General features: G+C 40.5%; 1 protein-coding gene, 1 long non-coding RNA gene and 1 pseudogene across 3 annotated transcripts in view; 1 reads left to right on the top strand and 2 right to left on the bottom strand.

The window, feature by feature from the left end:
• Window positions 1–25,266, top strand: part of RHBDL2 (rhomboid like 2) — a 97,996-nt gene that overhangs the window by 70,885 nt on the left and 1,845 nt on the right. For both annotated transcript variants that reach the window (XM_059919418.1, XM_059919424.1), the window contains exons 3-6: window positions 3,265–3,413; window positions 7,233–7,345; window positions 19,747–19,847; window positions 21,515–21,575. In XM_059919418.1, the coding sequence (XP_059775401.1) occupies window positions 3,265–3,413; window positions 7,233–7,345; window positions 19,747–19,847; window positions 21,515–21,575 (424 nt within the window). The remainder of the gene's footprint in view (window positions 1–3,264; window positions 3,414–7,232; window positions 7,346–19,746; window positions 19,848–21,514; window positions 21,576–25,266) is intronic.
• On the bottom strand, window positions 1,849–2,486 carry LOC132347057 (protein LTO1 homolog; annotated as a pseudogene).
• LOC132363746 (uncharacterized) overlaps window positions 13,197–25,266 on the bottom strand; it is a 32,498-nt gene continuing 20,428 nt past the window's right edge. Inside the window, exons 3-4 of the long non-coding RNA XR_009502653.1 lie at window positions 16,257–16,392; window positions 13,197–13,682 (exon numbers count right to left, since the gene is read on the bottom strand). This is a non-coding gene — a long non-coding RNA (uncharacterized LOC132363746). The remainder of the gene's footprint in view (window positions 13,683–16,256; window positions 16,393–25,266) is intronic.

Raw genomic sequence — 25,266 nt, 5'->3', positions numbered from 1 at the left:
TTGGGAATTCCCTCGCAGTCCAGTGGTTAGGACTCAATGCTTTCACTACCAGGGGCCTGGGTTTGATCCCTGGTTGGGGAAATAAGATCCCACAAGCCACATGGCATGGCCAAAAAAAAAAGAAATTCTTTTTTAAAACAAATTTTTTATTTTGGAATAATTTTAGCTTTACAGAAAATTTGCAGAGATAGTACAGAGAGTTCCTGTATATCCCTCACACAATTTCTCCCATTGCTAATATCTTATATTTCCATAGTACATTTGTCAAAACTAAGAAACTCATATTAGTATATTAGTAATAACTAAACTCCAGGCTTAATTTGGCTTTTACCAATTTTTCCATTAGTGTCCTCTTTCTGTCCCTCTTGTACCCTCGAACCCAGGGTATCATGCTGCATTTAGTTTTCACATTCCCCCCAGTTTACTCTGATCTGTGACAGTTTCTCAGTCTTTTTTTTTTTTTTGCTTTAAAATATGTTGTTTATTTTTTCTCCAATTATAAAAATAATACATTGTCCAAACAGATAGTTTAGGAAACACAAAAATCCACCCAGGAAAATGACAACAAAAGCCCTTTCATCCCACCAGCCAGAGATGAGCACTGCTGGTGTCTGTACGAAGGCACATCTGAGGCTGTGCGCCCAGCCCTGGGCTCCGCAGAACTGAGGTTGGGACTGCAGGCCAGGAACCTACAGCAAGACACACGTAAGACGGCCGAGCAGGATAAAGGCGGAGTCTTGTCCTCCAACAACTAGAAGCCGTTTCTTCCTCCTCGGCACATGGTGAGGGCCAGCGTCCCAGGCCCTGCAGAGACCCCCCAGCAGCTGCCAGGGGAGCACAGTCTACCCAGATGCTCTGGAATGATTTTGAAATCTGGAGTGGATTCACGGCTACCCGTGTGCTAATTTCACTCACGGCTTCCAGATCTGCTCCCTGGGCCAGTAGCAGGTGGGGAGAGGGCTCTGGCCGGGGTGCCCGAGGGGCCTGGACACGGGCCATCACTTGCAGAGAAATGCCCGGGAACCACGCATCTCACGGGGGACTGGCCTGCCGGGACCTCACCATGTATAGACGATGCCTTTAAGTCCGGGCAGAAGACAGAGAACTCACACTAAAAGGAAGACTGCAGTAAGGCTCCAAAGTTTCTGCACATAGAGCGGTGGCCTTAAAATCCCCTCCCCTTGACCATTTTTGATGCTACAGAGCCCCATCCACCCGGGGACACAGGAAGAGCACGTCTGGGCTCCCTGGGGACAGGGCTGGCCTTTCCTCCTCTCAGCCAGATGCCCATGTCCATGGCCACAGACGACACCCCAGGGCTCCACGGGGCACAGCGGGGATCTGCGGGCAGGGACCCCGAGCTTGTGGGTGCGACCGCAGGTTCCAGAGCGGGCACCAGGAGATGGGGGTTGGATTCCCAACTCTGCCGCCCACTGCCTTTGGACCAGGCAGTCTCTTGGGGCTCCGTTTCCTCGACTATAAAACAGGAATAACGCCCACCTCACGGGCTCCTGAAGGGACTAAATAAAACATGAGAAGCAGGTCACAGCACTGGCGCATCTCAAGGGTCAATAAATGTCACAGTACCCATCACTCTTTCCCATTAACCTGCTTCGTGTCAACCCTGTGGCTCTCATTTTTTAAAAAACTGTCCCTCTGAGCACTGACCAAAGCCTGGGGGGATAAATGGGAGGTTTATCCTATCCAGAGCCAACCCGAGTCTATATCCAGCCAGGCCTGCCAGGTGGCGAGAAACCGTGAGCCAACGGCCTGGACCCTGGATCAGAGACAGCAGCCCGGCGAGGGCTCTGCCAGGGCTGTGTTCAGACTGCAGAGCAGACAGGGCCCAACAAAGGACGGGCTTGTGCGGAGGGGCCCTGTGGGGGGCACCGAGGCGATGCAGGCAGACCTCGGGGGAAGGAAGCCCTTTCACCGGCCAAGCTGGAACCCTCCCTGCAAAACACTGAATCCCCCATCATTGTTTTGCCTTTAATCACATTTTTAAACACTTAACATACGAACATCTGTTCCTTGATGTTTTGTCTGTTCGTCTGTCATCAAAATGAATGTCCAGAACCTTCCGTACTAATTTTAAAGTCAGGCTGAACGTTTAGTAATGAACAAAGCTGCTTAAATTTCCCTCTAATTTTGTCTAAGTCTTCGTGAAGTTTATCATAAGTAGGGTTATCATAAGGGAATTTCTGAATCATTGCAATCAGCGATTCTAAGACCTTCACCTATTTGCTGTCTTTCTCAGTGGAGCAACTGTGCAGGAGACATCTCCGAGCAAAAGCGAAACCTTGGTAGCACCTGATCTCAGATCCGATTTTAGCTCCAGGAAACGTGCCATGCTGCCTTCCTTCAATCATACCCAAACTACTTCCTTCTTCATAGCCTTCCTGATACCCTTCCCCGTGAAACCTCTCATCCGCCATCACGATGGCGTCGAATGTGTCTCGACTCCCGGCTGTGGCGGCAGCCGCCCCGCCCCTGCCCCTGCTCGTACCCCTGCCCGTACCCCTACCCCTCGGGCTCCGCTGCCCTGTGCTGCTGCCGCAGAGCCGTGAGGCTCGTGCACAGACGTACCGCTCCTGGGGAGGCGAAGTCCACTTCCCAGTTTCAGTCTTTGCTTTCCATGGTTTTGATAGTCTTGAGGAGTACTGGCCAGGTATCCTGTAGAATGTCCCCCAATCTGGGTTTGTCTGATGTTTTTCTCGTGATTAGACTGAAGTTATGGGTTTGAGGGAGGAAGACCACAGAAGTGAAGTACCCTTCTCATCAGATCACGTCAGGGAGCAGAGGATAGGGGACATCCACATGACATCCCTGTGACATTAACCTTCATCACTTGGTTAAGGTCGTATTTGCCAGGTTTCTCCACTGTAAAGTTACTACTTTTCCCTTTCCCTCCTCTATTCTTCAGAAACCAGCAGTGACTTAATTTCATCTTAAGTTGTAAATGAACGACCAAATAGTGAGTTTGGGAAGATGAGGGCAGTGGGTATTTAAGAGAGGAAAGTGGGTTCGAAAGATTCTTCTTTGCAGTTTGGTCTACAGCTGCTCCTAATCGCTGGAGGAAGTGCCCACAGTTGTATGGTCAGATATATGGCAGGGAATTGAATTCCTGTCATCTTCTGAGCACATGCTAGGGAGTGGCCCTCTTGAGAGCTAATTGTTTGAAACAGAGGTAGTGCCCGTGGGCTTTAATGGGGCCTCTCTCTGCAGAAGGTGTGGTTAACGTCTGTGTCTGCCCCTCCCTGTCAGCTGGCAGTGTTTATTTACTATGCTGTGTGGAAGCCGCAGGAACAGTGGATCACCTTGGACACGGGCATCTTGGAGAGTCCCTTTATCTACAGTCCTGAGAAGAGGGAGGAAGCCTGGAGGTTTATCTCATACATGCTGGTGCATGCTGGGTAAGGACTGACAGTTAAGTCACTGATGTCAGAGGTGACTATAAGTCATTGTAACCCCGAGCATTTGTTCGGTGCTTTATTATTGATCAGGCACTTTCACGTCCATAATCTTGTTTGATCCTCATGGCAACCCTAGGAGGCCTTGCTGTTTCGTGTCTGAGGCTTACGGGATGTAGACTCTTGCTCCGTGTCACACAGCTAAGTTGTAGAGTGAGGATCTCAACCCATTAGTGCTAACTCTAGGTCCAGTGTACTTTGTATTGCATTGTAACTGCCTAATATTGGTATGTCTGTAGGAATATTAATGAGAAGAGAAATCGTTACCAAACCAAAAGTGTGTTCCTCAAGCTGTGTGATGTTGTTAAATGTTCTTTTGAAAATGTGAGTCATCAGTGCCATCCTCCCCACCTCTGCCAAACACTTAAAAAATTAATTCATGAGCATTTCGATGAGTGTATAATAACGTTCATTTAGAATAATACAAGCAATAGGTGATGTAGAGCCTGCCATTTTTGCTTACAGTTTTTTTAAAAAATTTATTTATTTATTTTTGGCTGCATTGGGTCTTTGTTGCTGCCCGTGGGCTTTCTCTAGTTGCGGAGAGTGGGGGCTACTCTTTGTTGTGGTGTGCAGGCTTCTCATTGCGGTGGCTTCTCTTGTTGCGGAGCATGGGCTCCAGGTGCACAGGCTTCAGTAGTTGTGGCTCACGGGCTCTAGAGCACAGGCTCAGTATTTGTGGCGCACGGGCTTAGTTGCTCCGCGGCATGTGGGATCTTCCTGGACCAGGGCTCGAACCCGTGTCCCCTGCATTGGCAGGCGGATTCTTAACCACTGTGCCACCAGGGAAGTCCCTGCTTACAGTTTCTTAAATGCTAATAGCCTTCAGTGACCTTGCTCAGAATCCGTGATTCACCATGCCCACTGCAGACAGTGAGCAGCTTGCTACTGGCCCCTCCTCTCTGGTGGACTCCTGGGGTTTCAGATGACGCCAACTTCATGTATGCAACCTACCCAGCCCTGGACCTTGAAAGATAACTCTGGCCAGTGGCTAAATAGGGATCCATGGCAGGACACAGGGCTCAGAGGCTTGACAAGTTAGGGACAAAATCACCAATTGCCCCATTTCTGTGGATACTTCCACACTTTAGTTTTCCATTTAACAAGTATGTTCGAAGCAAATGTGGCTTCTGCACTCAAAGACTTTAAAATTATAAGGGGGAATAGTCAGTTAAATAGTAATGCAAGGCAGTATAGTATTACAGTATACTGTAATTATTTAACCTCTTTGTGCCTCAGTTTCCACATCTCTAAAATGGGGTAATAGTACCTACCTCATAAGGTTGCTGTGATTAAATGAGACAATGCTTTTAACAATTTTTACAGCGTCTGACACATATAGTAAGACACTCAAAAAGAATTTGCAAGGCTGTGTAGGACATGTCACATATGGGTTGTATAAATTAGGGATGCTTTTGGATGCAAGTGACAAGAAAATATAACAGGGGCTTAAAAAAATGTAGGTAAATCTTTTGCCCATATAAGAAGCCCAGCGGTAGCTGGTTGGTTCATCTGTTTAATGAAGCCAAGACTCGATCCTGTGCTGACATCTCTGCTTTTCCCTTTGCCTTTCTGTCATGGTTGCAAGTTGGCTGCTGTAGCTCTGCATTCAAAGCAGGAAGGGGGAAGAGGTAGTACCAGGTACTGGTGACATCTATCCCTTTTGTTTCGATAGAGGCTCTCTTAAAAGTCTCCTAGCAGTGTTCCTACCTGAGTCTCATTGGCCAGGACTACGTGACCTGGCTACCCCTAGCTAAGAGAGATTGGGAAAATCAATACCAGCTCTTCTACCCTCACTAGAGGAGGTAGACAAGGGATAAAGAAATGGATGTTGGATTAACTACAGAAATATAAACAGAAAAAGGGGATGATCAGGATGGGGATGGCTTCACAGATGACATGGATTCAAGTTGGACCTTGAAGGGTGCATAGAATTTGGATGACAAAAATTAGTATTTCTCTTCTGGGTATGATAGGATCTCAGCATTATGCCACTTCTACTCTAGCTGTTGAGCAGCGGAAAGAGTGCTTGGGGTGATTCTTTGCCGTTTTGTGCTATTAGTCACTTTGTCCTCACACTGTTCCCAGAGGACAGGATGGGATAGCTTTCTTTGAACTTCTTGTTCCAATTCACAAGGTGCACATATTTCAAAAACCTGTTTATGTCTGAGGCCTCCATAAGATTGATATAACTGTCCTGGCTAGACTGTTCTGTGCTGAATTACGTGTTACCTCTCACATGTCTTTGAAGATGGCTTGTACAGTGATAGTTGTGGCTGGATGCACATGTGGCCTAAAGGTAAGTAATCTGTTCTGTAGGGTTTGCCCAGAGAACCTCTTCAATGGTCTGCTGGATATCTGTTAAGTAAATTAGAATGCAAAAACACAATCCCTAGAACTAATATGAAAGCGGCTGCACTTTGTGGAAGATTCAACACCTGTGTTATTTTTTAACTTTCTGGTTTAACCCAAAATCTCTTAAAAAAAATAAAGCATTGTGTTACATGGCAAGTAAATTAAGGATTACTGTAATGTGGGAATTTGCTAAATTACATTCAGAGATTCTCCAGAGATGCTTGTGGGGTTTGACAAGTAAAATAATGTGAATTTCACTTAAAAATATTTTTCCCTATTTAAAAAGTATAATAAAAAACATCTGTACTCAAAAATGTTATATGCCAAATTATAGTACATGGGCGATACCAACTTTAGCTATTGTTACTAGGTAAACTTTTTGTTTTCATTCTGGTAAACTTAAAAAAAAAAACCTTTTTAATGTAGAACTGGGAATGAGGTTTCTCTTCCCATCTCTGTTTCATTAAAGACTATCCTGAAGGTTGTTTTCAGGATTTTTAAACATCCTGAAGGTTGTTTAAAAATCTATTGAAATTTCGGGGCTTCCCTGGTGGCGCAGTGGTTAAGAATCCGCCTGCAAATGCAGGGAACACGGGTTCGAGCCCTGGTCTGGGAAGATCCCACCTGCCGCGGAGCAACTAAGGCCGTGCACCACAACTACTTTGCCTGCGCTCTAGAGCCCACGAGCCACAACTACTGAAGCCTGGGAACCTAGAGCCCATGCTCCGCAACAAGAGAAGCCACCACAATGAGAAGCTCACGCACCGCAAGGAAGAGTAGCCCCCGCTCCCCGCAACTAGAGAAAGCCAGCGCTCAGCAACAAAGACCCAACGCAGCCAAAAAAAAAAAAAATCTATTGAAATTTAGACTCAACATGAGTGAATTAGTATTTTCTCAGTACTACTGTGCAACCAAAACAAAAGCAGATGTTGAAGCTGACATATGATGGCAGTTGTCATCTAAACCCCGTAACTGCAAGCTTATTTTCCTTAAAGAAGCCTCATTGCTCTTTGTTTGACATTATCAGTAATTGTTGTAAAACAGAGCTTATAAAATAAATGTATACTTCTGGGGCTTCCCTGGCGGTGCAGCGGTTGAGACTCCGCACTTCCACTGCAGGGGGCACGGGTTCGATCCCTAATCCGGGCACTAAGATCCCACGTGCCTCACAGTGCGGCCAAAACAAAAAACAAAAGTGTACTTCTAAAATGTCCTTTTATCTGCTTTACATATTGAAGCTTCATGTAAGATTTTATTTTTTAAAAAAGTCGCCTAAAAAAATTGGAAAGTGGAATTCAAGTTAAGCAAGTTCTTAACTAGAAACAACACATCAATGCCTGTTAATCTCCCAAGGAAATAACTGCCTGGGCTAGTCATAATGTTTGACAACTGTGTTTGTCTCTGCAGAGTTCAGCACATCCTGGGGAATCTTGTTATGCAGCTCGTTTTGGGTATTCCCTTGGAAATGGTCCACAAAGGCCTCCGCGTGGGGCTGGTGTACCTGGCAGGAGTGATTGCAGGTTAGTGTTCTGAATGCAACACAGAATCAACACCTCTGGACTCTTAGGAGGTAATAAACATTTAAATCAAGATTTGTTGCATTCCTCATATGTGCTAGGGTACCTGATAAGTTAGGAAATACGTTAATTAGAGATAAGATAAGGGTATAGAGAGGTCTTTGTGCCCATTCTCAGGTACGTCACAGTCACACAGGGTTTTGCGCCATTGGAAACTGAGTAGTTTGGTGTTCAGGTGTATATATTGGATAAAGGACTAAAGCCAGAAGGTCCTTATTTGTCAAGACTAATGATTTGGGGAAACAAGGTGATCAAGATTGCATTTAAGAAAGATAACTTCAAGAGAATGTTGAGAACAGCTAAAGGGACCCAAAGACTGGGTAGGGACTATCCCCCTGGGCCTAGCAGCATATGCCAATGATCTCTCATACTGGGTGTGCCAAAGATGATTCATTAGGGTGTGGGCAGAAAATATCAGAACTCCTATCTATCCATTTATTTATTAGAAACTTTAAAAAATTAAACTTTTTATTTTGAGATAATTATAGATTTACACTGTAAGAAATTAAGTACCTAGAGGTCCCATGTACCCTTTAACCAGTTACCCACAATGGTAACAGCTTGCAAAACTATAGTACAGTATCCTAATCAGGATGTCTACACTGATACAAAGTACAAAATATTTCCAACACCACAAAGATTCCTCACAGCTGCATTTTTACAGCCATACCCTCTTCTCTCCCACCCCTTACATGTTCCTTTACCCCTGGCAACCACTAATCTGTGTCTATCATTTTCTCACTTCAAGAATGTTATATAAATAGCATAATACAGTATATAGCCATTTAGGATTAGCCTTCTTCGCTCAGCATAACTCTCTGGAAATTCATGTAGGTTGTTGCATGTTTCAATAGTTCATTTTTATTGCTGAGTAGTATTCCATGGTGTGGATGGAAAACCACCACAAGTTTAATCCTTCACTCACTGGAGGACATTCCAGTTTTGGGCTATTACAAATAAAGCTGCTGTAAACATTTGTGTACAGGTTTTTGCAAACATAAGTACAGTTTTGTGAACATGAGTTTTCATTTCTCTAGGATAAACATCCAAGAGCAAGTTGGTTGGGTTGTATGGTAGTTGTATATTCAGTTTTCTAAGAACCAGCCAAAATGTTTTCCAGAATGGCTGTTTCATTTTACTTTCCTCCCAGGTTTGTATAAGTGATTCAGTTTTCTGCATCCTCACCACCATTTGTCACTATTTTTAATTAATTAATTAATTAATTAATTAATTAATTAATTAATTAATATTTTTGGCTGTGTTGGGTCTTCGCTGCTGCTCGTGGGCTTTCTCTAGTTGCCACGAGCAGGGCTACTCTTTGTTGTGGTGCGCAGGCTTGTCATTGCGGTGGCTTCTCTTGTTGCAGAGCATGGGCTGTAGGCACGCGGGCTTCAGTAGTTGCGGCACACGGACTCAGTAGTTGTGGTGCACGGGCTTAGTTGTTCCGTGGCATGTGGGATCTTCCCGGACCATGGCTCGAACCCGTGTCCGCTGCATTGGCAGGCGGATTCTTAACCACTGCACCACCAGGGAAGTCCCTGTCACTATTTTTAATTTTAGCTGTGCTCGCACGTGTGTGATCTCATCATGGTCTTAATTTGCATTTCTCTAATGGCTAATGATGTTGAACATCTCTTCATGGGCTTATTTGCCATCTGGGTATCCTCTTCAGTGAAATGTCTGTTCATGTCTTTTGCCCACTATCTAAATAATTAGATTTTTTTTAACTGTTGAATTTTGAGAGTTCTTCATATATTCCAGATCCCAGTCCTTTATCAAATATGTAGTTTACAGATATTCTCTTTCAGTCTGTAGCTTGTGTTTTCATTGTCTTAACAGGGTCTTTCACAGAGCAAAAGTTTTTAATTTTGATGAAGTCCAGTTTATCAAGTTTTCCTTTTATGAATCAAGCTTTTGGTGTCATGTCTAAGAACTCCTCACCGAGCCCTAAGTTTTGAATATTTTCTCCTATCTTATCTTCTGAAGTTATGTTTTGCACTTTACATTTAAGTATGTGATCCGTTTGAGTTGGTTAGTTTTTGTATAAAGTGTGATGTTTAGATTTTCTTTTTGTTTGTTTATTTGCCTATGGATATCCAAATACTCTGGAATAACCTGTTGAAAAGACTATTCTTCCTTCACTGAGTTGCTTTTATACCTTTGTCAAAAATCGGTTGGCTGTAGTTTTGTGGAACAATTTCTGGGTTCTCCTTTTTGTTTCATTGATCAATGTGTCTACCCCTCCACCAATACCACATAGTCAGTACCACTGTAGCTATATAATAAGTCCTGAAATCAGTGAGAGGGATTCCTCTCAACTTTTTGCTCATTTTAAAGATTACTTTATGCATTTTTCTTTTACATAAAGATGGGTGTCTAATTTTCTTTTTTTTCTGCGATAACAAAAAGCTTTCAGTAGTAAGCTACTTAACAGATGTTGCTGAAAAGACAAACACGAAATATGTCTCTTCAAAGACATAACAGTATATTTCTCTTAAGGAGTGATAATGTAACTACTTTTCCAAAAATACTCATGCTATGAAAGGGGCATTTTGAAAACTGGTCAATGGAAATCATTCCATCATTATGTGATTTTGCTCCTGAAGAAGATGCAATAACTCTCACAAGTTCACACTTAAAAAGCCAGGAAACAATTTTCTCAACTGATTTAAAATTTCTCAGTGAAGAGTTCTAGTGGGTTTGTAAACTTATTGACTGTAACACTTTCTGAGTAGTTTGCAAGAACAAATGACTGATGTTAGGGAAGGTGGGAATTAATCGCCACATGACAACAAAAGTTTTGCATATTTGGAATAAGTATAGGCAATGATGCAATTCTTCCATTTGAAACTGGACATTGTTTTTAAATTTTATATTTTGGTAATGACAGTGATTAAGAGAAAACTTCCATGGAAAATAATTGAACTTAGAAGTATATCTTTGCATTTCTGTGTCATGATATTTAACCAGGATTTTTAAAAATAATGAAGCTTATTTAATAACACTGCTCACTGAAAGATCTTCTTTTTAAAGACTATTTTTTAGAGCAGTTTGGGGTTCACAGCAAAACTGAGAGGATGCTATCGAGATTTCCCATTCATCCCCTGCCCCCACACAGGCACAGCCCCCTCCATTATCAACAGAATGGTACACTCGTTACAACTGATTAACCTGCATTGATGTATCACAATCAACCAAAGTCCATGAAATCTAGGGTTCACCCTTGGTATTGTACAGTCTATGGTTTTGGACAAATGTATACTGACATGTATCTATCATCACAGTATCATACAGAGTAACTGCACTATCCTAAAAATCCTCTATGTTCCACCCATTCATCCTTCCCCATCCCCCAACCCCTGGCAACCACTGATCTTTTTACTGTCTCCATCGTTTTCCTTTTCCAGAATGTCATATAATTGGAATGTCATATAATTGGAATCATACAGTATGTAGCCTTTTCAGATTGGTTTCACTTAGTAATATGCATTTAAGTTTCCTCCATGTCTTTTTATTGCCTGATAAGAATTTTTTATATCATTAATGAAGTAAAAATAATTTTAAAATATTGTGTAACCAATATAGCCCATCCTTTAAAATTCTGTTTTTGTGTTTTTAAACACATATACATGTAGTGGTACATATACATGTAATTTATAAGTGAATATATCTATACTGCAGTGGTATATATACATGTAATTTGTAAGCGAATTTACCTATACTGCAGTGGGTAGTTGTATTAGTTTCCTAGGGCTGCCACAGACTGGATGGCTTAAAACAGTAGAACTGCATTATCTCACAGTTCTGGAGGCTAGAAGTCTGAATCCAGATGTCAAGGGCCATGCTCCCTCCGGAACCTATGTGGGAGACTCTGTCCTTGCCTCTGCCTGGCTTCTGGTGGTGGCCATCAGTCTTTGGAGTCCCTTGCCTTGCAGCTGCAGCATTTCAACCTCTGCCTCCATTGTCATATGGCGTTCTCCCTTCATGTGTCCCTGTCTCCTCCTCTTATAAGGACACAGTCATGTTGGTTTAGGGGCCCACCATACTCCAATATGACCTCGTCTTAACCAGTCACATCTGCAACAATCCTATTTCTACATAAGGTCACATTCCGAGGTGCTGGGGGGTTAGGACTTCAACATATTTGGCTGGGGGGTGGGGGACACCATCTGACCCATGGTGGTGCTCAAAATTTTACCCATCACAACAGTGCCTGCTTCCCAGAGCAGCGGGGACAGAGAGCAGGAAACCATCGTGAGACATGGTAAAGAGATAGGCTTGGCCAGGCTTAGCGATGCAGCTCCCCATCCTACTTCCCTCCTACCTTTGTGGATCCTGTTCTTCCACCTCCTCCTTCTGTTCCTGCACACACCTGTATTTCCTGGCTCCAGCATCTATACCTGTTTCTCTCACAGCTTGATTTCAACCTGTGGAATCAGCTTTGCCCCAGTTTCAGAGTAGAGAGAGAGGAGAGAACGTGAATAACCTGTTCCCATCCTCTGCCTATTTTTGCAATAACTTTTGGCAGGTATCTCTTTGCCATGCCAGTCTCTCCTTCACCTGCTGCTGGTCACCTTCCTCAAACACAGATTAGATCATATTACACCCTTCCTAAAACATTTACAGTGGCCGATAGAAAGCTGAAATGTCCAAGATTGCTCTGCGTTACCCTCCACCGTCTGGCTCCACTGCCTTTCATTCTTTTCTTCTTCTTCTCCTCCTTCTCCTTCTCCTTCTTTTTTAAGGAAGAATAAACTTCTTTATTATGTTTTAAAAAAAGAAATTATATATGAAGAGGTTAGAGGGAGACGACGTAAAACTTTTTTAAAATCACTTTTGAGGTGTGATTGACATACAAAATTTTGTACATATTTATACAACTTGATGAATTTGGACATAAATATACACCCGTGAACTCATCACCACATACTATGCTGTAAACATATCTATCACCTCTGAAAGTTTCTTCCTGCTCAGTGTCTTTCTTGCTTTGCTTTTTTTTTTTTTTAAATGAGGGAAGCAGTAATACTTTATTTTTACCTTTTGACCGCTTTCATCCATTTCTCCCATTGCTTTGCTTTTTTCCTAGATTCCTTCATATGTAACATCGTTTTAGTTTCCCTACCCTTGCTCCTGGCAAAGCGTGGTCTTGAATTAGCAGTATTGGTATCAACTGGGACCTTGTTGAAACGCAGAATTTTGAGCCCCACACCAGACCTACTAACTTGCATTTGAACAAATCCACAGGTGACTAGTAAAGATTGAGGATCGCCGGCCTGCACTCCGCTCAGGGTCCCCCAACCTGACTGACGGTCAGAAGCACCTGGAGAGCTTGTTACAGCTAAAGTTATTCAGATCCCACCCAGATCTACTGAATCAGAATCTCTGAGAGCAGGGCCCTAGGATCTGTGTTCTTTTGTTTTTCTGTTTAGTGAGGTAGAATTGACGTATAATAACTGCTGATGTTTTGATATGTGTATATAACCATGAAACTATCACCACAGTCAAGGTAATGAACGTTACTCCCCCCCCCCCCCCCACTTTCCAGTAACCTGTTGGAATCTCACCTTCCTGCCTCTGTCCCTCCCTCACCTTCCCCTGGCAACCACTGATTATCATAGGTTCAGGTGTATTTTCTAGAATTTTATATAAATGGAATCATGGAGTATTCTTTTTTTTTTGTCACTTCTGTTATTCAGCATAATTATTCTGAGATTTGTCCATGTTGTTGTGTGTATGAATAGTTGATTCCTTTTTTTTTTTTTTTTTAAATTATTTATTTATTTATTTATTTATTTTAGTTGTGTTGGGTCTTCGTTTCTGTGCAAGGGCCTTCTCTAGTTGTGGCAAGCGGGGGCCACTCTTCATCGCGATGCGCGGGTCTCTCACCATCGCGGCCTCTCTTGCCGCGGAGCACAGGCTCCAGACGCGCAGGCTCAGCAGCTGTGGCTCACGGGCCCACCTGCTCCGTGTCATGTGGGATCTTCCCAGACCAGGGCTCGAGCCCGCGTCCCCTGCATTGGCAGGCAGACTCTCAACCACTGCGCCACCAGGGAAGCCCCTAGTTGATTCCTTTTTGTTGCTGAGTAGTATTTCATGGTGGGAATATACAGCAATTTGTTTATCCATTCTCCTGGTGATGGACAAACAACAGGGTTGTTTGTTGTTTGTTGTTTGTTTGGGTTGTTTCCAGTTTGGGGCTATTACAGATGACGCTACTATGAACACTGGTGTACAGTCTTCGTGTGGACAAATGTTTTCAGTTCTCTTGGGTAAATACCTAGGAATAGAATGGCTGGATTCTATCATGGGGTTACTTTTAACTTTTAAGAAACTACCAAACTTTTAAAATAGCTTTACTGAGATATAATTCATATGCCATACAGTTCACCCATTTAAACTGTATAATTCAATGTTTTTTAATTAATTTACAGGGTTATGCACCCTTTATCACAATCTAAATTTAGAATATTTTTGTGCCCCAAAGAAACCCTGTGCCCATTAGCAGTCACTCCCCACTCCTCACCCCAAATCCCTTCCCCAGCCTTAGACAACCACTAATCTACTTTCTGTCTCTTTAGATTTACCCATTCTGCACATTTCATATTAATGGAATCATAAAATGTGATCTTTTTTGACTTTTTTTTCCACTTAGCATAATGTTTTCATCCTTCATCCATGTTGGAGCGTGTATAAGTACTTCATTCCTTTTTATTGCTGGACCACATTCCATTGTATGGATATACCACATTTTCTTCATCCATTCACCATTTGGTGGACATTTGGGTTGTTTACACTTTTTGGCTCTTATTAATAATACTGCTATAAACATTTGTGTACAAGTTTTTGTGTGGATCTCTTGTGTATATACCTATGAGTGGAATTATTAGGTCGCATGGTAAAAAAGTGGTACCATTTTACATCCCCACCATAAGTTCCAGTTCCTCCATATACTCATCAACACTTGGTATGGTCAGTCTTTTAATTTTAGCCAGTCTGTTGGGTATATAAAGGTATCTCATTGGGTTTAAATTTGCATTTCCTAATGAGAATGATGGTGAATATCTTTTAATGTGCTCAGTTGCTATCCATATATCTTCTTCAGTAAAGTATCTGTTTAAATCTTTTGCCCATTTAAAAATTGAATTACGGGGACTTCCTGGTGGTGCAGTGGTTAAGACTCTGCGCTCCCAATGCAGGGGGCCTGGGTTCGATCCCTGGTCAGAGAACTAGGTCCCACATGCATGCCACAACTAAGGGTTTGCCTGCCACAACTAAGGAAGCCCACATGCTGCAACTAAGGAGCCCGCCTGCCTCAACTAAGACCCAGCACAACCAAATTAAAAAAAAATTGAATTGCATTCCTTTACATTCCTTATTATATATTATTATTACAATTTTTTTTTTTTTTTGGCTGCATTGGGTCTTCATTGCTGCATGTGGGCTTTCTCTAGTTGCGGCGAGTGGGGGGCTACTCTTCGTTGCAGTATGTGGGCTTCTCATTGTGGTAGCTTCTCTTCTTGCAGAGCATGGGCTCTAGGCACTTGGTCTTCAGTAGTTGCAGCATGTGGGCTCAGTAGTTGTGGCATGCAGGCCCTAGAGTACGTGGGCTTCAGTAGTTGTGGCACGTGGGCTCGTGGGCTCTAGAGCACAGGCTCAGTAGTTGTGGCACACGGGCTTAGTTGCTTTGCGGCATGTGGGATCTTCCCGGACCAGGGATTGAACCCTTGTCCCCTGCATTGTCAGGTGGATTCTTAGCCACTGTGCCACCAGGGAACTCCCTATTACAAGTTCTTTATCACATATGTGACTTACAAATATTGCCTTCTAGTCTGTTGCTTGCCTTTTCATTCTCTTAACAGTATCTTCTGAAGAGTCAAATTTTTGAATTTTGATTAAGTATAATTTATCAGTTTTTAAATTTTAGGAATTATGCTTTTAGTGTCATATTTAAGAAATTTTGCCTAGCCCAAGGTCACAAAGATTTTCTCTGTGTTTTGTTCTAGAAGTTTTATAATCTTAGGCTTTACATCTAGGTATACGATCCATTTTTATACATGGTGCAAGATATGGATTGAAGTGTCACTTTTTTGAATGTAAATGTCTAACTGTTCCAGCATCATTGGTTGAGAAGACAATCCTTTCTTTACTGAATTGCCTTTGCATCTTGTCAAAATCAGTTGTCCATATATATGTGAGTTTATTTCTGGACTTTCTGTTGTGTTTCCCTCATATATTTGTATATCTTTACACCAATACCATACTGTCTTGATTACTGTAGTTTTCTATTAAGTCTTGAAATTGGGATGTGCCAGTGCTCCAACTCTGCTCTTTTTCAAAGTTGGTTTGGTTATTCTAGGTCCTTTGCATTTCCATGTGAACTTTAGAATCAGTTTGTCAATTTCTACAAAAAAGTCTACTGGGATTTTGATTTGGATTGCAATGAATCTTTAGATCAACTTGGGGAGAATTGACATTTTAACAATATCGGAGTCTTCCAACCCATGAACAAGGTATGGACTTCTATTTATTTAGGTCTTTCAAAATTCCTTTCAACATCTTTTTTAGTTTTCAGTGTTTAGGTCTTGTACATTTTTTGGGTCAGATTTATTTCTATATTTCATATTTTTGATGTACTGTAAATGGTACTATTTTTAAAATTTCTACTTCTAATTTTTCATTGCTATTACATAGAAATACAGTTGATTTTTTGTATATTAATCTTGTATCCTCCAACCTTGATAAATTCACTTATTATTCCTAGTAGTTAGTCTAATAGTTTAACTGTTAAACAATGAACTTCTAAAGAGATTTAAATAATAACAAAATCTTGTATATTTGCCCACGTCCTTACCATTTCTAATGCTCTTCATTCCTTTGTGTAGCTCCATATTTCCATCTGATATCTTTTTTTGTCTTCCTGAGGATTTCCTTTAACATTTCTTTTAGCATGAGTCTGTTCGTCATCAATTCTTCCAGCCTCTGTATGTCTGAAAAAAAAATCTTTACTTTGCCTTCATTTTTGTAATATATTTTATTAGGTTTGGAATTCTATCTTGACAGTATTTTTCTTTCAGTACTTTAAAATGTTGCTCTAGTGTTGTTTTCTCATTTGCATTGTTTCCAATGAGAAATCTGTTGTCATCCTTATCTTTGTTTCTCAGTATGAAGCATGTCTTTTTGTTCTGGATGCTTTTAAGACTTTTAACTGTTTTGAGAATGTGATTTTGTTATGCATTGGTGTGCTTTTCTTCACGTCTCTTGTGTTTGGGATTTGTTGAGGTTCTTGGATCTGTGGGTTTATAGTTTTCATAAAATTTTGGCCATAATTTCTTCAAGTATTTTTTTCTGTATCTGCTTTCATTCCTCTTTTCTGGGGACTCCAATTATGTATTTATTATTATACATATCAGAAGACTGCTTGAAATTGACCTATAGCTCATTAATGCTGTATGCATTTAAAAAAATATTCTTCTCTGTGTGTTTTATTTTGGATAGTTTTATTGCCATGTCTTCATGTTCACTAATCTTTTCTTCTGAAATGTCTAATCAGCCAATCAACTGAACAAGTTTATGTTTTCATTTTAGACATTATAGTTTTCATCTTTAGAAGTTTGATTTGAGCCTGTTTCATTTCTTATATAGTGCTATTTAACTTTTGAACATATAGAATATAGTTGTAATAATTATTTATTGCCCTTACTTGCTAAATCTTACACCTGTGTCAGTTTTGGTAGTTTTAATTTTTTTTTTTTAAATTGAAGTATAGTTGATTTACAATATCGTGTTAGTTTCAGGTGTACAGCAAAGTGATTCAGATATATACATATATACATATATTTTTATTTTTTCCAGATTCTTTTCCCTTATAGGTTACTACTAGATATTGAGTATATTTCCCTGTGCTATATAGTAGGTCCTTGTTGGTTATCTATTTTATATATAATAGTGTGTATATGTTAATCTCAAACTCCTAATTTATCCCTCCCCCCTTCCCTTTTGATAACCATAAATTTGTTTTCTATGCCTGTGTGTCTATTTCTCTATTGAAAATAAGTTCATTTGTATCATTTTTTAAAGATTCCATATAAAGCAGAAACTAACACACCATTGTAAAGCAATTATACTCCAATAAAGATGTTAAAAAAAAAAAGATTCTACATATAAGTGATATCATATTATATTTGTCTTTCTCTGTCTGGCTTACTTCACTTAGTGTGATAATCTCTATGTCCATCCATGTTGCTGCAAATGGCACTGTTTTCATTCTTTTTTTATGGCTGAGTACTATTCCACTGTGTATGTATACCACTTCTTTTTTTTTTTTTTTTTTTTTTTAACCTCATCTTCTTTATCCATTCATCTGTTGATGGACATTTAGGTTGCTTCCATGTCTTGGCTATTGTAACTAGTGCTGCAGTGAACATTGCAGTGCAGGTATGTTTTCAAGTTGTAGTTTTCTCCGGATATTTGCCTAGGAATGGGATTGCTGTATCATATATGGTAACTCTTTTTTTAGTTTTGGTAGGTTTCTTTGTCTGTTTGTTTTTGTTTTTTGTTTTCTGGCTGTGCCACATGGCTTGTGGGATCTTAGTTCCCCAACCAGGGATTGAACCCAGGCCCTCAGCAGTGAGAGCCTGGAGTTCTAACCACTGGACCGCTAGGGAATTCCCAGTTTTGTTAGGTTTTAATTGAATTTTTTTCTCTTCATTATGTGTCATATTTTCCTGCTTCTTTGCATGTCTGACAATTTTTGTCTGGATGCTAGACATTTTATCTTTGGATGGTGGATATTATTATATTCCTATAAACATTCCTTAGATTTGTTCTGTAACTCAGTTAAGTTACTTGGAAGCAGTCTGAACTCTAGCTGCCTGGATCTATATGGACCTAGACTCTAGACTCTGTCTCATCAACTTAAAGTTTACTGTGATCTGCCTATGTTCCCCCTTCATGTACTGCAGCCTACAGTCTCTCTCAAGGCAGTAAGCTGGGCAATTAGTCAACTCATCTTATTTATTTCTTGTTTCTCAGGATTCACTGTCCTTTGTTATCTGATGTCCAGTATCTTGAAGACCATTGTTTCGTGTATTTTGTCCACTGCTTTCAGCTGTTTCAAGCAGGAGGAAAAATTTTATCCTTGTTACTTCACTGTGGCCAGAAGTGGACATCTGTATTTTAAAAATAAATTTCTCATGATTAAGACACAACCACCCTAGCCCTAGTTTGTAGGTTAACATTTGAAAACCACTGCTTTAATCCTAATGGACTACTTCTCACTGATCTTCAGTCATCCATATAACTTTGTTTCTATGTCTTTGCTATTCCAGATCCCCAAGTCCTGACCTTCTTCCCCCTTGTTTTCCCTGTCCAATCTTAAAGGGTCTTCAGAGTTTAACCAAAATGCTGTCTCCCTCCTCTCAGAGTAGCAGGGCTTCCACCTCTCTGCTGAGAAAGTCATTCTTCCCTAAATGCTTCCATGGCAAATTTATTACATTAAAAAAAATCATAGTAGTTGTTATATTCTGCATTTTATGATAACTGTTTGCTCATCCATTTGTAAGATTCCTAAGGTCAGACACTTTGTCTTTTTTGCATAAAGTAGGTATTGTATTGTATTGTATTCTAAGGAATGAAGGAGGGCCTTGAAGGCAAGAGAATGAGTAATAGAACTAAGCAGTACAGAGAGAACACCTCAGAGTTTCATAAGGTCGTTCTAAAGTCTTGTTTTGGTTCAGGCAATATAAGATTGGGTTAGCAAATAGGTTTCATCTTGCCTGGTGAATGTGACTGAATAGTATGTTAAGAAGGATTCTGAGACCACATCTTGACTCCATGAGAAAGCTAGCCTTTAGATAATAAAATGTTGGAATGTCTCAGGTATTTTGATAGTTTTGGCTGAACATGTAGGATATTTTGAAACAATGGCTAACAAGTATAAAATACATGTCACAGAGTGTTCTAAGCATGATGCACATATAAACTCATTTACTTCTCCTGACAACCCATTGAGGTAAGTTCTATTAGTACCCCCATTTTGTAGACAGGGAAACTAAGGCACAGAGACATTAAGAAACTTGCTCAAGTCACAGTTGGTTATTCTGGCTCCAGAGCCTGTGTTTTTGTCACCGTTATACTGTCTTCATATTGAACATTTAATGTTTCATAAAAATTGAGGGAGTTAGCCCACATAGCTATACTTTTCTAGTATGGAAGGGACAAAGTGAATTTGTTGTTTGTTAATATAATTGTCCAAGCTTCCCCAACTTTTACCTTAGATTAGAAAGATTTATCCTTCATGATTTTTATAGTCATATCTGATTCTTTGTGTTTTATTTCTTTAGGCTCTCTTGCCAGCTCCATCTTTGACCCACTCAAATCTCTTGTGGGTGCTTCAGGAGGAGTCTATGCTCTGATGGGAGGCTATTTCATGAATGTTCTAGTGGTAAGAACTTTGGGAGTGGAATCTATGGACCTTAAATGTTTTTTTTTTTTTTAAAACAATTACTGGTATTTGGTTCAGGGGATCTTCATTTATCAATATTTACTAAGAACACATCTTCCATTTGGCCACAAGAGTTTTCCTTTCATATTTTATCTTTATTTTTTCCCCCGATCTCAAAAATAATGAATATTAAATAAAATTCAAAATTGAAAAATAGGAAGTCAAAGTTGCCAATTAAGTATCTGTTAACAGTTTCATATACATCCTTTCAGACATTTTCTATGTGTATTCAAAATTCTACCAATAGTAATGCTACAAAAATGGAACTACCCTTATATTGTTCTGCATCTTAACATAAAGTATCCTATCTACTCATGGCAGTACACAGAAATCCAGCTCAGTCTTTTCAGGTGCTCCACATCACGCTCTATATAGCTGTATCCCGACATTTAATCCTTAATTGAAAAGAAATCTCGGGTGATTACAGCTTTTCACATTTCAAAATAATGCTGTAAGGGATGTTCTTTCACACCTATCTTTTTGCATTTGTGTGATTCTTTTTGCAGGTAAATTCCTAGAAGTGGATTTACTGGGTGAAGGCTTTACATTTTCATTGATAAATGCCTCCAAAGTTGCATACCATTTTACACGCCCATGATATAGTATGTGAGATGTCAACCACTTTTTAAAACAGGCTAAAATCCTGACTAAATTAACCCTTTAATCACATAGGTGTGCTTTAAAGATACTCTAGGAGGAAGAAACATGAATCAATTAAAAAACTGCTCAAAAAATAGAAGTCATTTAGAAAAAAGTTTTTCAAACTTTGGATTGCAACCCATTAGTGGTTGTGAACGCAGCTGAAGGGATTGTGAAAATCCCTTTACAAACAAAAATTTCAGTACACATCACGTGTAATAAGGATAAGTACTATTTGATTTATGTGTGTTATGTAAATTATTTCTTACTGTAGGTCATGGTCACAACAATTTGAAAATAATTGATTTAGAATAAACACAGCTATTTCAGCATCTCTACTCTCTGGGAAGAGAGTTAACTTGAAAGGGAAGGGAGAGGTAACTCGGGCTGAAGTGGGAGTGTCTTTCTCAGTCTGCTCTGTCCTCTAGTAACACACGAGGGTACTGCAAGCTGGTGTGAGATTTTTCAAAGCTAAAATCCAACTGGGTTGTTTTTGGACCGACATTTAAAATTTTTTGAAATTATCTAAAAAAATAAAGGTAATACTTAAATTTTAGTTGTCTTTGCTAACTCCTACTTAGAAAGAGGGTAAAGATGTATCAAATGAATATTAACCAAAAAACTTGGAAATATTTCATCAGATTTAGTTTGACAGCATGCATTAACTATCTATCTACGACATATTAAGTGTTGATTTTTTATTACTTATATTTAGATTATTTCCTGCTAATAAAATTGTGCCTACTTTATATCAAGGAATTTAATATCATGTTTCATTTTCACTCCAAAGTGCACCAGCACTGTGCTTCCCAAAGACATTTGAAAACTGGGCTGTTACACCGATGCTTTGTTTTGCAAATATTTGACACTCACACTTTTTTTTAAATGATAAAGCAGATGAAGGGGGAGGACAGTTGAAGTTTCATTTGCCAATAGATAGCTTATATTATTATTTATCTCTTTGCAAGAATTTTCGAGAAATGATTCCTGCCTTTGGAATTATCAGACTACTCATCATCGTCCTTATAAGTAAGTGTGTTTTGTGAACACTTCACACCTTCAATTTTATGGGTTCAACCTTCAGAAAGCCTTCTCACATTTCCCAAACACTAACAAGTAGGATGACCATCAGCCTAGAGTCAGAAAGAATGGTTCGGCTTCACAGCCCTAAGCAGAAAGGTGTGAATGGAGTTTTCACAGACCCTGGTGGGTGGTTCTTAGAGGTGCCTCTGTTTCTTTCTGGAGTGCAGGGAGTCAAGAGAGCAGGGCTCGAGGCACTCTGTCCACTTCAACCACAATACCATCGTTTATGGATTTAAAAAAATATATATATATTTAAAAATATTTATTTATTTATTTATCTTTGGCTGCGTTGGGTCTTCATTGCTGCACGCAGGCTTTTCTCTAGGTGCAGCGAGCGGGGGCTACTCTTCGCTGCAGTGCGCGGGCTTCTCATTGTGGTGGCTTCTCTTGTTGTGGAGCACGGGCTCTAGGCGCGCGGGCTTCAGTAGTTGTGGCGCACGGGCTTAGTTGCTCTGTGGCATGTGGGATCTTCCTGGACCAGGGCTCGAACCCGTGTTCCCTGCATTGGCAGGCAGATTCTTAACCACTGCGGTGCCAGGGAAGCCCCTGGATTTTAAAAATTTTTTATTAAAAATTTTTTTTATTGGAGTATAGTTGATTTAAAATGTTGTGTTACTTTCTGCTGTCATTTATGTTTTATATACTGGATTTTTCTTGTTCACACGTTAGATTCTGCGTATGATTTTGTCAGAAAGGGAAAGCTTGAAAACCATTCATATAATCCATTTTCTTCCTCAATTTCAGATAAAAAAAAAAACTGATCTAGGATATAAGCATGGAGTGGTGGCTGAGGATTGAGGATGAGAGCAGAGGTGAAGGAAGAGAGGGGTCAGGGAACTAGGAGCATGACTGATGTGGCTTTGGAAATCTCCAAGAATGATAGTCTAGAATTACATGCTGAAAGAGCTTAGGAAGTACGTTCAATCATCTGGAGAAGAGGTGGAATTTTAGGCGGGTCTGAAAGTCAGGATTTTGGATGGGTGGCAGGCCATACAGAGTAGAAGCAAACAAGAGTGAAGGCAGGGCTGGTAACTTGTATTTCTGGATCTGCTCCTGCTGAAGCTGTATCTGCATGGAGGGTGCGGGGAGAAGGCTGACCCCGGGGCCAGACTGTCGGCTCAGACTTGAAGGCCAAGACAGAAGTGACACTTGATACAGGCTAAGCTTTTGGCTGTCCACATAGTAGGAAAAAAATGATTCTGCAAATTGGTATCAAGAGTTCAAAAAAGAGACTAAATTAAGTTTATGAACAATTTAGCTGTAAAAACAATATTTCATCCTGAGAGACAAGAAGTGACTTGTTTCTAGTTTATACCATACCATATATACTGTTTTTCCCCATAAGAAATCCAAAAAGTGAGGGAAACTAGTCAGCACAGAAGGGAGGACAGATGCCTGGGAGTTAGTTAGGAGAGTTGCCGTGCAGGCAGAGCTGTCTGAGTCACAACCAGAACCAAGGGACAAGTCCTTAGACAGAAAAATATTCTCACACAAGTTACCTGGGTCATCAGTCAATCTGTTTCTTTCAGGTAATTATGAATGACTTTTGTAAAATAAGCCTCAAACCCTCAATGAGGAAAAGGTTTTAATACTCTAATGCCCTTTAATGTTGGAGTAAAAGCCCTTTCCTCATGCACAGGGTTATCTCCAAATACAGTTTATGTCACATTCTGTCATTCTTTCTTTTCTTTTTTTAATTGGGGTATAGTTGCTTTAAACATTCTGTCATTCTTGAGGTAAGTAATACAATCACTGAATGATGTGCTTTTATTATATCCTACAAACATAGGTAGGACACACTAACATCAACCTTCCCCACAGGCCATTTCTAAAAGTTCTTTGGCCTGGTTTACCTACTACGGAAAATGAGAGAAGTTAGAACAAACTCCGGATTAATGAAATACAAGTACATTTTAATTTTAAACATGTTTCCTTGGGAAAATGTATAGTTTTTTTTTTTTTAAATGGTAAATATTATTCCTAATTGTGAAGGACAATTGGCCCTAGGACCTTCCTTCATTAAGCATTATTTGTTGGATCTGTTTTCTAACAAAGCAACTGAGCTTCCCCGGAAAAAGTTCAGGAAATCTCACATTTTCATCCTTCAAAAAAATCCATATAAAGGCAGCTCCCTTAAAATGAGTGTCAAATTTTATTGAAGACAATGATTTGGTTTATTGGAATGAGGGCTTCTTTTCAGGTGGGAAGACAGGTCTCAGTTTAGAGACTGCAGCAGCTTAGAAGTAAACTCCCCTGGGAAGCAGAAAGGGCCAGGCAGATGTAAGTCAGAATGGGCCAAAACAAGAGAGAAATTGAATGGAGAAATTGACAGGCTAAGGGTTACAAAGAGTTTTTGAAAGGAGGTCTCCAACTGTGGAAGACTAGACCAAAGTAACTGTCTCCAGTAAGTCAACCCTGTTTTCCAGCAGTGGTTTTCTTATACTTTCCTAGTCCTATCTCGTTACTAAACTGGATCAGGAATTGCAAATGATCGAAAAAACAATATAGCCACATTTATCCAGCATTTTGTGTGATAGTCATTTACAATTAAATTAACATTGAATACTTCTCCTCGACCTCAATTTCTATCCAGTGACTTCAGTGTCAATACTGTATTGAAAGGGAAACTAGCCAGAACACATGGTCCTGATGCTGTTTTCCCAAAGGCAAGGACTAGGTCTTTCTCTCTCCTAGGACATTCACTAAGTAGAGCACAGGGAATTGGGGGATGGGTGTGGAATGTGACAGCTGCAGGAGATGTTTCCAAGTGCACATGTAGGGCAGAGTTCTTCTAAGCCAAGAAACCTGGAAGCTCTTTTAGCATCAGAGGTCTGACTTATTTGAGGAATGTCTAAGTTCTGGCTCTCACTGTTCCATTAGAAGATGTGGACTCATTTCCTTTTTTGGCCCATCTTCTGTACTCCTGATGGTAATCAGAGGCGATTAGTGTGGTGGGTGAGAGTGAAGCCTCCCACAGTCAGACTGCTTAAGGTTCAAATCCCACTACTGCCTCTGAGATGGGCGGCCTTGGGCAAGTACTTAACCTCTGTGTTTTGGTTTATGTATAAAACGCCACCGTCATTCCTCACTTGGGTTGCTGCAGTAGTAGTAATTAGCTTGTCTGCTTGCTCCTGTCTTTGCTTCCTTAGAGTATGTTTCCTATACAGCAGCCAGAATCATCTTTTAAAAACATAAATCAGACATGTCACTCCTGTGCTCAAAAGCTTCAAAGCGTAAAAGTCAAAGTCCTTACAATGGTCCATAAGGGCCCTACATGATCTGCATCTGCTTCTGTTTGATCTCATCACCTACTACTTTATCCCTAACTTTAGTCCAGAATCACCTGAAGGTCTTGTTAAAACACAGACTGCTGAGCCCTACCTTTAGAGTTTCTGGTTCAGTAAGTCTGGGGTGGGCCTGAGAATTTTCATTTCTAGTAAGTTCCCGGTGATGCTGGGATCCCCAGTGGGGCAGGGAACCATCCTTTGAAAACCACCTATGCAACCAGATCAACTGCTTTGGTATTCCTCAAACACACCAGGTACGGATAGTCCTGCCTTAGGGACTTTGCACTGCCCTCTGCCTAGAGGACTCTTACTTCAAAGGTCAGCATGGCTTGCTCCCTTATCTCTATCAA

This window comes from Balaenoptera ricei, chromosome 1, assembly GCF_028023285.1.
Source record: "Balaenoptera ricei isolate mBalRic1 chromosome 1, mBalRic1.hap2, whole genome shotgun sequence".
NCBI lineage: Eukaryota > Metazoa > Chordata > Mammalia > Artiodactyla > Balaenopteridae > Balaenoptera > Balaenoptera ricei.
This window is presented reverse-complemented; position numbering and strand designations above follow the sequence as displayed.